Raw genomic sequence first — 12,836 nt, 5'->3', positions numbered from 1 at the left:
ATCTCCTGTAACAAAATGGTCTCTTGTAACAAATGATCTATTTTAACAATATCAAACTTATTCCCTACATCCTGATCATGAGTGATTCTGTAATACTGCTATATTCAGATTGGTTAAGTATGATTTTCCCATTGCAAAATTATGTTGTTTCCACCAGAATTCCATTTCTATCTTAGTGGCCCTATATTCTTCTCTTAATTATAGAAACCCTCCCCTTATGTATTGGCAAAGCTAGGACTTCTTCAATCTGAAGGAATTACTCTCCTGCATCAAGTGATGCTGTTGTTTTGGATTTTTGGACATTAAATCTTAATGGTTTGGTGCATTCTCTAGTCACTTCCCTCAGTATTGCTAGGTTTATGCCATCAACTCCAGGTGCCTTACTTGCCATTAGTCTTGACAGTCTTTCTAATAAACAGTCTTCAGTAATATCAATATTGATTATTTCATGCTTCCTAGCTTTGCTTTCAATTTTTTTCTTTCATAATAATGAACAAAAAAAGAAACTGATGTGCTGTGAGTCTTGGTTAGTCTTATCTTGAAATATAGTACATTATTTTAGCATTTTAGCAATTCTTCATAAAAATGCTGAGTGCAAAGGAATATTTAGCAAGGTGAAAATAAAAAAGGGAGTTCAGATCTCTTTACGGTGAAGCTTTGGAAATAGCCTTGACAACAAGTCTAAAATCCATTGTTATAAGCAAACAGTTTACAGCAATATCTTTTTTGAAGCAATGATAATCAGTTGGTGTCTAACAGACAATCCAAAATCTAAACAGAAATCCACATTAAGAAAAGTACTGAGTAAATGCAGTTTGAAAGTATACTTTATTGATAAACAATTCCATTTTAATATAAAATGTGTTTCTGAGTGAAATTTAATTTTCAGTGTAGTGTGGACTTTAAAATCCTCCTGCTTTTTAAGGAAAATGCCTTTTTTTTTTCCATATTTTTTATTTAGAACTCTTTCCTTTTGTGAAAAAGTTCTATTTTGCCAAAAACATTTGTTTTCCTCATTTATACAGTTACCCAAGCTCCACCTTTTCAAAAGTTAGCATTAGCACCCCTAATGTGCTGATACAAATAATCATCTAGTTCAGCATTTCCCAAACTGAACATCAAGTCTGCAAAACATCAAGTAATATCTGTTATTTATATATATATATTATAATGCATAAAATGTGTAAAATTAATATTAAAGATAATAATATAGAAGGCAAATCAGTCAAATAATACCAAATGAAATCGTAAATGTAAGCATATATAGATCATCGTTGACCCGACAGAGAACGTAATTTAATAATTAAAAATTAAAATAAGATTAGACTATAGTATATAATGCATATCTACCGTATCCAGGACATAATGTAATAACAACAATAGTCGTCAAAATAACCATCCCGCTAGTGAGTTAATATGTGGTGCCCCCTATGTGATGGATATGGTAAAAATGTAAATCAAAATAAATAAAAATGATTAATTAATTTTTAATCAACCAATCAATCAATTAATTTAATTAATTACACATATGTGTGTGTGTGTGTGTGTGTGTGTGTGTGTGTGTGTGTGTGTGTGTGTGTGTGTGTGTGTGTGTTCACAGATCTCAGTCGTTTGGAAGCCACTGATCTAGTTGATTTAACAATTTTATTCCCCATGGTGTGTCCCTTGTTCTCCACCACTTCTCCAATCAGTATGGGGCAAATTGAAATAACCCATAATAAGACATTCACCTTTGTTCACCTATTCCATCTGCATGTAGAGACTCTAACCATAATTTTCACAATATTCTGGCCTGTAGATTACTCACACCCTCTTTGTAACTTTGCTTCCAACCACCTCACATAACACAGATTCTATACTACTATGCATAACTTTTAAATCTGTGAAGGCTTTTTTGTCACTCTGGCAGCTTTTGCTAACAAGCCTGATGTCACTCCTTCTATTTTCCATATCCTTCCTAAATATAATGTACATACCATATTGAAACTCAACATCCCCTATTTTTGGGTGACACCACATTTATATTAATCCTACTATGTCAACACTAGTTTTCCTAACCTTTAGGACAACTAATGTTCATATAGGAGTTTGAATTCTATAATGTTATTGATATCATTCCTGATATTACTGTAGATGTTTAATACAAAGAGTTCTTGTACTGCGCACTACCCTGGCACATATCCTATCCTTGAAGTTATTTAAACTTAATTCACTGGCATAAGCTTCCCATTTGTTCTGAATGTTCCTACCCATAGTAATTTTTGCCAATATTGGCTTTTCCAGTAACAAACTCCTGAAATCTGTGTAAGTGTTTATTTGACCTATATCATCAGAAAAATGTGAACCCTTAAGATATCCTCAATGATAATGGCAAAGATCCTTGCACCACCTTTGTTCAAATATACATATTTTCCTTATATAAAATAGGTTCTGTCTTCTAACAACTGCAGGTAGCACTGATAAAAATTTTACTCCCAAAAGCATAGTGGATCAACTCAGGCTTTCAATATGTACTGCATACTTTCTATAATGACCGACAAACTGATTTAAGCTTAACTTTATTAAGATAAATAAATATATACATAAAAGAAATACTAAAATGGATATAAAATAAAAGCTTTAAAATACATAAATGCATAAAAATATATAAGTAAAAAAGCAATAAGATATAAAATAAAATAGTAGCTTTCAGGGCAAGGTGTCCCTTCTTCAGCTAATTGGTGAATGGTGTACTGTGTGTATATAAAATAACAGGAGTTGACTGGGTGTGATCACAAATTTGGTGTCAGTAATGCAGAATTATGTATATGTGATGAATGCAAGTGCTCATTGCACTGCCACTGCAGGATGATGGACTCCATAATGGGGTGCATATGCGTTCCCCTATTTCAGTTGACTATGTGCAGTGCCTCAATGCATGAGTGCGGGTGGTAACCATGTGAACAGTCGATGATCTCAATGTCTCGTCGGGAATCAAGGTTATGTTGCTCAACCCAATAATGTTCAGCAACAGCGGAGCGTTCAAAGTTAGCAGTTCGGAGAGCCCCCTCATGCTCTGAAACACAATCTTTCAACCTGTTGGCAGTCTCACCTACATAATATCCCCTGCAATTTGGATGTGTAATGTGGTAGACGGAACTGCTCCATAGAAAAGGAGGAATGGGTGTTTTTACCTTAGAAATAATGGAATGTAATTTCTTACCAGGGAGTTGCATGCAGGTATAAAGTAGGAGCGCAAAATCTTGGTAAGATGTTCTGATATGCCCGGATATACTTTATACTTGTGTGCAACTCCCTGGTAATAAATTATGTTTCATTATTTCTAAGATAAAAACATCCATTCCTCCTTTTCTATGGAGTGGTTTGTTTACCACATTACATGTCTGGATTGCCGGAGATGTTATGTAGGTGAGACTGCCAGGAGGTTGAAAGATTGTGTTTCAGAGCATGGGGGGGGGGCTCTCCAAACCATTAACTTTGAATGCTCCGCTGTTGCTGAACATTATTGGGTTGAGCAACATAACCTTGATCCACGATGTGACATTAAGATCATTGATTGTTCACATGATTACCACCAGCACTCGTGCATTGAGGTACTGCATATAGTCAACTGTAATAGGGGAATGCATATGCACCTCGTTATGGAGTCTACCATTCTGCAGTGCAATGAGCGCTTGCATTCATCACATATATGTAATTCTGCATTACCCACACCACGAATTCATGATTCATGATCATGCCCAGACAACTCCTGTTATTTTACCTGACATACATATATATATATACACATGCAATTTTAGTGATTTTATTTTATATCTGTTTTAGTATTTATTTTATGTATATATTTACTAATTAATGACCGACAAACTGATTTAACTTAAATCAGTTTGTCGGTCATTAATTAACAGTGATACGCAACCCGAAACTCAAGGCCTGTTTTCCAATTTCAGCATGTAGTCAAATTCTGTTCAGCTTCTTAAAATGAATAATTTTTAATGACTAATATTATTTACAGTATGTAATAAATGTCAAGGTATATAATATAATACTTGTATGTGTATTTTTATTGCTTTTCTCTTTTAATATTGATTTGATTTTTTTTTAAAATTTTTGTATTTGAGTGTTTTGTCAGTCCAAAATTTTGACCACAGGAATGTATCTCCCCTTTACATTATAAATGTAGATATGTAAAAACATGTCTGATTTAATACTTGATATATGTTGTTGTATGAATAACATATGTGGCATAAATTGGAGACTACCTATATTAGAATCAGCCATATAATATAAGGATGCCAGAGGTTTTTGCTGCACCAGACAATTGGGGGAAAACTGCTATATATGTGTGTCTACCCCCGCTTTTCTTAGAAGGTAGAAGTAGGCCTTTGGATTTCTCCAAGCCTCAGCACATTTCAGTGCTTAACAACCTGCTGGCCAAAGTAAATCTTCCTATAATCTTTTCCCCCTTTCTACAATGGGTTCCCTTTTGCGATTTCACCAGGCATATTTCCTGTGTTGGGCATTTTCAAGAAGCTCAACTGTTTTTTCAGGTGTAGCTCCTGTTCCTGGTATTCTAAGTATATTCTTGAAATTTCTGTGCATAGTGTAGTTATAACTTTATCTGTACAGGCAATTGTTCAATATATTTAATATACACATATTGGGGAAGTGCTGCCATCCCTGTTTGACATATATTAAAAGTTACAAGAATTAACTCTTACATTCTTACTTGTTTAAAACAATTTAATCTATTTTCAAGGTGTGTAATCCTAGCTGTTAGTGTTTAACGAAAATTTCTTCAATTAAATCATTTAGTTAATCATTTCACTTACTTATTTATCATATGTAAAATGTAGAAATGAATGTAGGTTTGAAAGGTTTTTTAAAGGGGGATTCAAAGCTGTTACTGTTAAGTATTATGGAGGGAGGTTATTATGTGATTAGTGAATAGCCTCTCAGAATAAAAACTTCATTGACCTTTTTACTTTCCTATAGTCACCATATGTCAGCTTATTTCATTGCTTTTACAGAAATTTAATATCCATTAAAGGTTGGCAAGGACTTAATAGGAATGGACTTGAAGTTTTTAAGTAGAAAGGGTTTAAAAATTAAGGAGGTAATTACTCTTTGTAAGTAATCTGTGTACTTTGAGGAGATTTAATTTAATTTCTCTTGAAGATACACACACTCTTATATACATTGTGAGATAGTGTCCATAAACTGTTGCAAAAAATATATTGCCCAGAGTTAGATTAATCATCTGCAATAAAGGAGTATGGTGAAGTTGGGAAATACTGTTTCTTAACACTGAAGGGAAGTATAAACAGAATTCCCTTTATTCTTTATTTATTCTGTCTAAATTGTATTAATATGTTATATAGTGTGGGTTTCATTTTTCACTACAATATCTAATGAAAGTTTTTGATTAAAGACATAAAAGTGGACTTCCTTCATTTCCACCTAATTAGGTAGAAAAATGTCTTCCATAATAATCTATGGTAGAGCTTTGAAAAGCCATGTGTCAAATTCCTTTGGTAGTATTCCAAAATAATTGAGTAACGTTATTTGGTCTGGTACAGTAGTGGTAACAGAGGATTGGTAATATTGTTTTGTGGAAGACAATAGTAACAATCCTTGCCGTGTTGAAGAAATTTTTTCTGTTCTTAATACTCTTTATTAACCCATCAAGCTATATTTAAAATTGCATCAAATTTTTATTTATAAATACTTATAAAATCCCATCAAATTCTTGGAACGTAACATTTTTTTTTCTCTCTCTCTCTCTCTCTCTCTCTCTCTCTCTCCCCCCCTCCCTCCCTGTAGCGGAATGATAGTCTTCATTTCTTTGTCACTCTGGAAGATGTTGTGGGAGGAGGAAATGACAATAACTTGGTATGTACGTACGCAAGATAGGATAAAAACATTGAAGTACTGAATTTGATGTTTTTTTTTTTTTTTAAATATCTGAACATCAAGTAAGAAGAAACTTTAATTTTGTAACCCTAGAATTTCTAGAATTTTTTACAGTAGGTGATGGTTTGGTTTCACATGTGCAAAAGTTTATTTTTATATTCCATTGATAGTATGTAACATTGTATCATCATTTTTTAGAATGTCTCATTTTGAACCAAGATCTATATTTTGCTTCTTGTTGAAGAAATTAATTTCACAGATTGTAGAAATGATTGCTGAAGTATACAGTGAAAAGATTTATCAACAGGTAGAATATTTGAATAAAAATACATATTTGAATCAGATGTGTGTGGTATCATTGAGGATGATCAGACTTGTGGGAAACCTTTCATATCAATGAATTTGTCTTTCTCCATGATAAGTTGTAAGTAGTCTTGAACTTAAATGAGTAATTTAATTTTGACGCTTTGCCTCTCATGCTAGAATCTTTATTCTGACCAGCTTTAAATAAGAATTGAAGCCACAGCCTCTCAAGTTGTAATATATAGTAGTTTCTATGCCATCATATCTGATATTTTTAACATTCCACTGCTAATATGGTACCTGACAGACATCACATTTTTTAATATATTTCTGTTATTTTTTAAAATTTATATATGAAATCAAATCATCTTGTTTACCTTTGCCCACCAATGCCCTCTAATTGGTTATAGAGTATTTTCTGCTTTTCTGCTTTTATATACTATGAATTAACATCAAATTTTTGTTTGGCATTTAAGCACCAGGTGAGTAAAAGCATCTGTCTTTCTTTTAGGCAATTCTCATTCCCATGTGGCATCTGTGAGATGCCAGCAACAAGTGCCTAATCTTGTTATAGAGCTTTGGTTTTCCCAGCTGACAAAAATACAGATGTTCATGTTGCATCTGCCAGATGTCAGGTGAGCATTTGTGTTTCAATTAAGGGGATGAGCGACCTTAAATTCTAAAATATATGATACACAAACTTTATTATTATTATTGTTTTCTCTCACTCGTTCATTTTTGTCTAATATTTTTTAATTGAGTTTGGCAGATCATAATTAATAGATCGCCTTTTTAAATTCAATAAAAAAGCTAAAAAAAATCATTTTTGTAATTAAAACAAAAAGGGGTATTTCACAGATGCCACATTGAGTGTCTTTGTTAAATTGAGGGTGCAAGTGATGGAAGGCTAATTTGTGAAAAGGTTATGCTTCTTTCTTCCCCAAGTTCTTAACGTCAGATCAAATGGAAACAGGACTTTCAGAAGAAGTAAATGAAATTTGTGATCATGATCCAAGATTTCTGAAAATAATAGTGGCATGAGGTGAAACATAGTATTATCATTATGATCTGGTGACATAACATTAAGCATCTTAATGGAAGTTTCTGATGTCTTCCAGAAAGAAAAAAATAAATTGGAGTGACAGTTCTAAAGATAAATTTATGCTATAAATAATATCTTCTGGATTATAAAGACATAAATTATTATAATATACAAGGTGCTACCCAAAAGTTCCCGAAATGTATTTATAAAATAAATTAGACTCACCCTGGGTCTTATTCGCCACCATCACCTTCGAAGTGGTCCCCCTTGAGAGCATAAACACTGATCCCAGCGCTTCTCCCATGATTTGAATCCATCCTGAAAGTTCTTCATCATAGTGTTCAGCACCACCTGCAATTCGATTTGGATATCCTCTACGCTGTCAAATCTTTGACCATTCAGCTTGATTTTCATTCTTGGGAAGAGGAAGACGTTGCAGGGGGCTAAGTCCAGTGAATAAGGGGGTGGATTATGGTTGTCATGTTGTTAGATGCCAAAAACTGCACCACAGAGAGAGAGAGAGAGAGAGAGCACCTGCGCGGTGATCTGATTGAGGTGTATAAGGCCTTGAATGGGTTCAGCACGCTGAATTCTGATGGGATCCTTCCACTTGTTCAGATTACGAACCTAAGGGGGCATAAATTCAAATCAAGAAAGGACAGATGTAGAATAGATGTGCGGAAATTTGCCTTTAGCCAGCGGGTGGTTAATTGTTGGAACAAACTTCCATCTGTCGTTGTGGAAGTTGATAGGTTGAATAAATTTAAGGAGGAACTGGACAGGCATTTGGAGGGAATGGTGTGATTTTTTTTTTTTTTTTTTTTTTTTTTTGGCTGATGCTGCATAAGCTCATACACTTGCTTTCTTGCATCACATGCCACTACTACTACTACTACATTGTCACAATGAAGGACCCAGTTCTTTGTGTGCCACTTTTCTGAACGTTTCCTCCTCAGCTTCCCTTAACCACCTCAGGACGTTGCAGTAGAACTTTGGATTGATAGTCTGGCCAGGAGGGATGAATTCCTTATGAAAATCCCGTCAATGTCCAAAAAACAGGTCAGCATGGACTTCACATTGCTCTTCACTTGTCAGTCTTTCTTTGGTCGGGGCGAAGATGGGCTCTTCTACTGGGATGATTGTTGCTTGGTTTCTGGGTCATACCCATATACCCAACTCTCGTCACCAGTGACAACCATAAAAAGGAAGTTTTGATCACTCCTGGCCCATTCTTGAAGATCTCTGATAACTTCCATGCAATGCTGCTTTTGGTCTTCACTCAGTAACCTTTGCACGAACTTGGCTGCAATCCTTCTCATGTTAAACTTGTCTGACAAAATCTGCTGACACATGTTGTACGATAGTCCTACAATGCCACAAATGTTGTGGATGGTCCACCTGCAGTCTTCATGGATCTCTGCCTGAACTTTTGCAACATTTTCCGGGGTTGTGCTTGATGACGCCCAGGGCAATCGTCGTCATCAACTGATATTCAACCATTTTTAAAATGGTTAAACCAATAGTAGGTCTGCATCTGGCCTAAAGCGAAGCATTGTCACCAAAAGCTTGTTTCAACTTCTTATGGGTTTCTGCTGTTGCTGTATCATTAAGAAGGAAACAAAACTTGATGCAAGCATGTTTCTCTCTCTCTCTCTCTCTCTCTCTCTCTCTCTCTCTCTCTCTCTCTCTCCTCTCTCTCTCTCATTAGCCATCACAACAATCGCAAACTATGCAAAACACATCGCCAAAGAACTGCACATAAATATTCAATGACTCTATCCAGCCTGACGCCACATGGCACACTGATTCACAAAGGATGCATGCAGTATTACCTAGTGCCACAAGTCTGTACTAGGCTTAGCTCTCCTCGCAACATTCAAATTTCAATTGGGGTAGTACCTCATATTAGAAGGTCATACTGTTAATAAGACTATATACTTTGAAATCATTAAGTGTTTGAGAAATGCAGTCCAGGAGGAGAAGAAATGTCTGTGGACAAGAAAACATTCATGGAAATTATTCCATGACTATTCTCTGTTAATTATGTAATAGTTATTTTTGAATACCTTGCCACTCTGTAACTTTTACCTCCTCCTTATGCCAATGTGATTTTTATGTTTTTTTCCAAACTAACAGAAATTGTTAGAGATGCTAATATTTCAGTGAGGCAGAAGCTGTGGCAGATATGGCAAACATGAACAAGGAACTTTCAAAAATAGACTTCAAAAAAGATTTTGCAAGGATATAGTTTATGAGAAAATGTGCAATTATCTGTAAATAATATATTTGTTTAAATAAAAAAAAATAAATATATATATATATATGTTTTAAAGGTAGCAACAGTTTAAAATATTATTAATAATAGAAATAAAAATAATAGTAATGGATAATGGAAATAAAAATAATAATAATGGATTTTCACTCTACTGGTTTGTCATGCTACTGGCAATATTTAATTCTAATTTAGCTTATATATATATTTCACAATTTCATCAATCCACCTCATCTTTGGTCAAGCAGTATCCATTCCACAATTTTTGTCTGTTTTTCATCAGTTCTTGATATGTGATCTCTCTATTCCATTTTAAGTGCTTAGTTCTTTCAGTTATTTCACAGACCTTGGTTTATTGGTGAATCCATGCATGTTTTTTGATCTCTCTCCCTCTTGGTTCTGTTCAAAATTCGGCACTCCATACTTCTCTGTGTGACCCTCAGTCTCTAAAGCTTTGGCATTTGATATCCATGTTTTACAACCAAATATCAGGACAGGAGAATATCAGGACATTGATCAAAAACTTTTTGTTTGAGACAGAGTTGCAAGTTTGTCTTGAGACTATATGAAGCTTTTCAAATGCTTACCATCCCAACTTTATGTGCTGTTCAATTTCCATCATGATATTTCCATCTGTTCAAATTTCTTGTCCAAGGTAAACATACCATTCCACTTCGTTGAACATAACCTGTGTTTTCTTGATATTCATCTTCAAACTGAACCTCTTGCTTTCATGTTGCAATTCTTCCAGATCATTGGCAAGGAGTATAGAGAAGGGTAACAAGATTGGTGAGAGGAACAAAGGGGTGCTCTTACCAAGAAAGGCTTAAGTTCTGCAAGTTGCAGCATCTGGAGACTAGACACCTGCGAGGTGATCTAATTGAGGTGTATAAGGCCTTGAGTGATTTGAGCAGGCACAGTGCTAATGGGATACTTCCGCTTGCTCAGATTAAGAATTTGAGGGGGCATAGATTCAAATTGAGGAAAGACAGTTGTAGAATAGATGTGCAGAAGTTTGCCTTTAGCCAGTGGGTAGTTGATTGCTGGAACAGGCTTCCATCTATTGTTGTGGAAGTTGATAGTTTAAATAAATTTAAGGCTGAACTAGATAAACATTTGGAGTGCCAGGATGGGTGAAATTGGAAGGGTTTTTTTTTTTTTTTTTTTTTTGGCTGATGCTGTATAAGCTTGTTTTCTTGCATTATGCGCCTCAACTAATGGTAATGCTAAATCAGTCGTGACCCATTTGATGTTTTTCAGCTCTTGTAATCTATATATGTATAAAGTGGGGGAAAAAAAAAAACAGCAAAGAGCTACAAGACAGTGTGATACTTATAAATTGGTGCCTTCCTCTTCTAACATTATCCCTAAAAAATTATTAGCTTTAAATAAGGTGTGCTTGTGTTGTTTAATTTTAAATTTCCATTTGTTTATTTTTATCTCCTATCTCTTGTTATACATTTTTTTGTATCCTTCTATCACCTTCATTTTTTTTTTCTTACTTTTATTGCCCATGCTCTGCATAGGTTTTCTGCTTTGACTGCACTAGTAAAATTAAATTTTTATATATTACCTGGTCTTGGTGCATTATAGCCTTAGTTGCTAATGCACCAATAAAATCCAAACCAAACTGCACTAGACTACTTCCTCTTTTTTCCATTTTCCATTTGTGTGTGTGTGTTTTTATGTAATGTTTAATATAATTATATGATGTATTATTTTATTAACTTATATAACGTCTTAAGTTTAAAGGGCCGACCGGGCTAGCCAGGTGGGTAAGGTGCCTGCCTGGCAACCCAAAGGTCGCGGGTTCGAATCCCGAATCGGGCTTGGATCAAAGTACTGCAAAAACCTTGGGAGGTGCACTATGGCCACAGAAGCCGATGCGCCAACAACTACCAAAAAAAAAAAAAAAAAAAAACTTAAGTTTAAAGAAACTTTCTATGGGATCATTATCAAACTATTTTTTGGACTCAAACTTCATTTTCTGCTTTTTTATGCGATTACTGAAGCAGGAATTTGTGATTAACTAGGTTTTAAAAAAGTAATTTCATTCATTGCATAAAATATTTTTATCATTATCAGAGTTGAAAATAAAAAATAGTTAATAAAAATAATGTTATTAAAGTTCTTTATTATTTTAGAGCTAAAAATACAGAATAAAATATATTATAAATTAAATTTACCCAAAACTAAAACCATCTAATGTGAATGCCCAACTGTTGTTATTTAATTTTTGAAAAAAAGATTATCTTAATTGTAGGCAAGTAGTACAGAGCCTGAGTAAAACTAAAATTAAAGTGATTATACACTTCAGTTTTGGATTTTTAGGTTGCTCTGGTGTGTCTTTGACTGGTTGGGAAATTTTAATTGAAAAATCATATGAGTTTTACAGTTTCATCTTGTTTCATCAAACTTATGCTCAAACTGTGACTAGCCATCTAGACAAAATACATTATTTTCAGTTTAGCATACATTTCCTAATTGAGATCCCCAGCAGCTGATGAGATCCCCAGCAGCCTGTAAGCTTCAAAATAGCTGCTATAACAGTGTCTCATTTTTAAATGCATAATGAATTTGCTTTCCCTGGTGATGTTATAAGATTTAAAAAGATATTAATAACTAAAGCAGAACCATTATGAATGGTATTTGTCTATAAATTGAACATACATCCAAGTCTTAAGGTTGAATTCTAGATTGGGAGCAAAGATCTTCCCTTAATCAAAATTGAACACAGTGAGTCATATGAATTTTATTTTGAAATAAATAAAATTCATATGCATAACTTTTATTTAATAGTAATAGTTCATCATTTATACATTTGGTAACTTAATAATGAAGAAAAAGAAGTGCTTGAAAATGCAGCCACTTTAATGTATGCAGTGTTTGAACTGAGAATTTTTCTTTTCTTTGCATCTTCTGTATTACCCATTCATTTTGATGATTTTCTGGTTTTCCAGTGAATGGTTCTGCACTGAAGGTACCATTCCAGAGTTATTAGCATTACCATTAGCATTAGTAGAGGCATTTGATGCAAGAAAGCAAGCTTATGCAGCATCAGCCAAAAAAAAAAAAAAAAAAACCCACTTACACTTCACCCCTCTGTTCGTTTAAAATACCTGTCCAGCTGAGCCTTAAACTTATTTAGGCTATCAACTTCCACGACAAGGGATGGAAGTCTGTTCCACCAACCAACCACTCGCTGGCTAAAGGCAAATTTCCGCACGTCTATCCTACATCTGTCTTTCCTCAATTTGAATTTAGGCCCTCTCAGGTGATTATTCTGAGTGAGAGGAAGAATCCCAT

The 12,836-nt window shown here is 34.3% G+C and overlaps 1 protein-coding gene across 1 annotated transcript in view; it reads left to right on the top strand.

Moving 5' to 3' along the window:
• Window positions 1-12,836, top strand: part of Cad87A (cadherin 87A) — a 778,434-nt gene that overhangs the window by 118,030 nt on the left and 647,568 nt on the right. The window contains exon 5 of the mRNA XM_090378948.1: window positions 5,824-5,892. Within this exon, the coding sequence (XP_090235074.1) occupies window positions 5,824-5,892 (69 nt within the window). The remainder of the gene's footprint in view (window positions 1-5,823; window positions 5,893-12,836) is intronic.

Source organism: Mastigoproctus giganteus, chromosome 8, assembly GCF_048544385.1.
Source record: "Mastigoproctus giganteus isolate SK-2022 chromosome 8, ASM4854438v1, whole genome shotgun sequence".
Lineage (NCBI taxonomy): Eukaryota > Metazoa > Arthropoda > Arachnida > Uropygi > Thelyphonidae > Mastigoproctus > Mastigoproctus giganteus.
The sequence above is the reverse complement of the archived record's forward strand: the minus strand, read 5'-3'. Positions and strand labels throughout refer to the sequence as shown.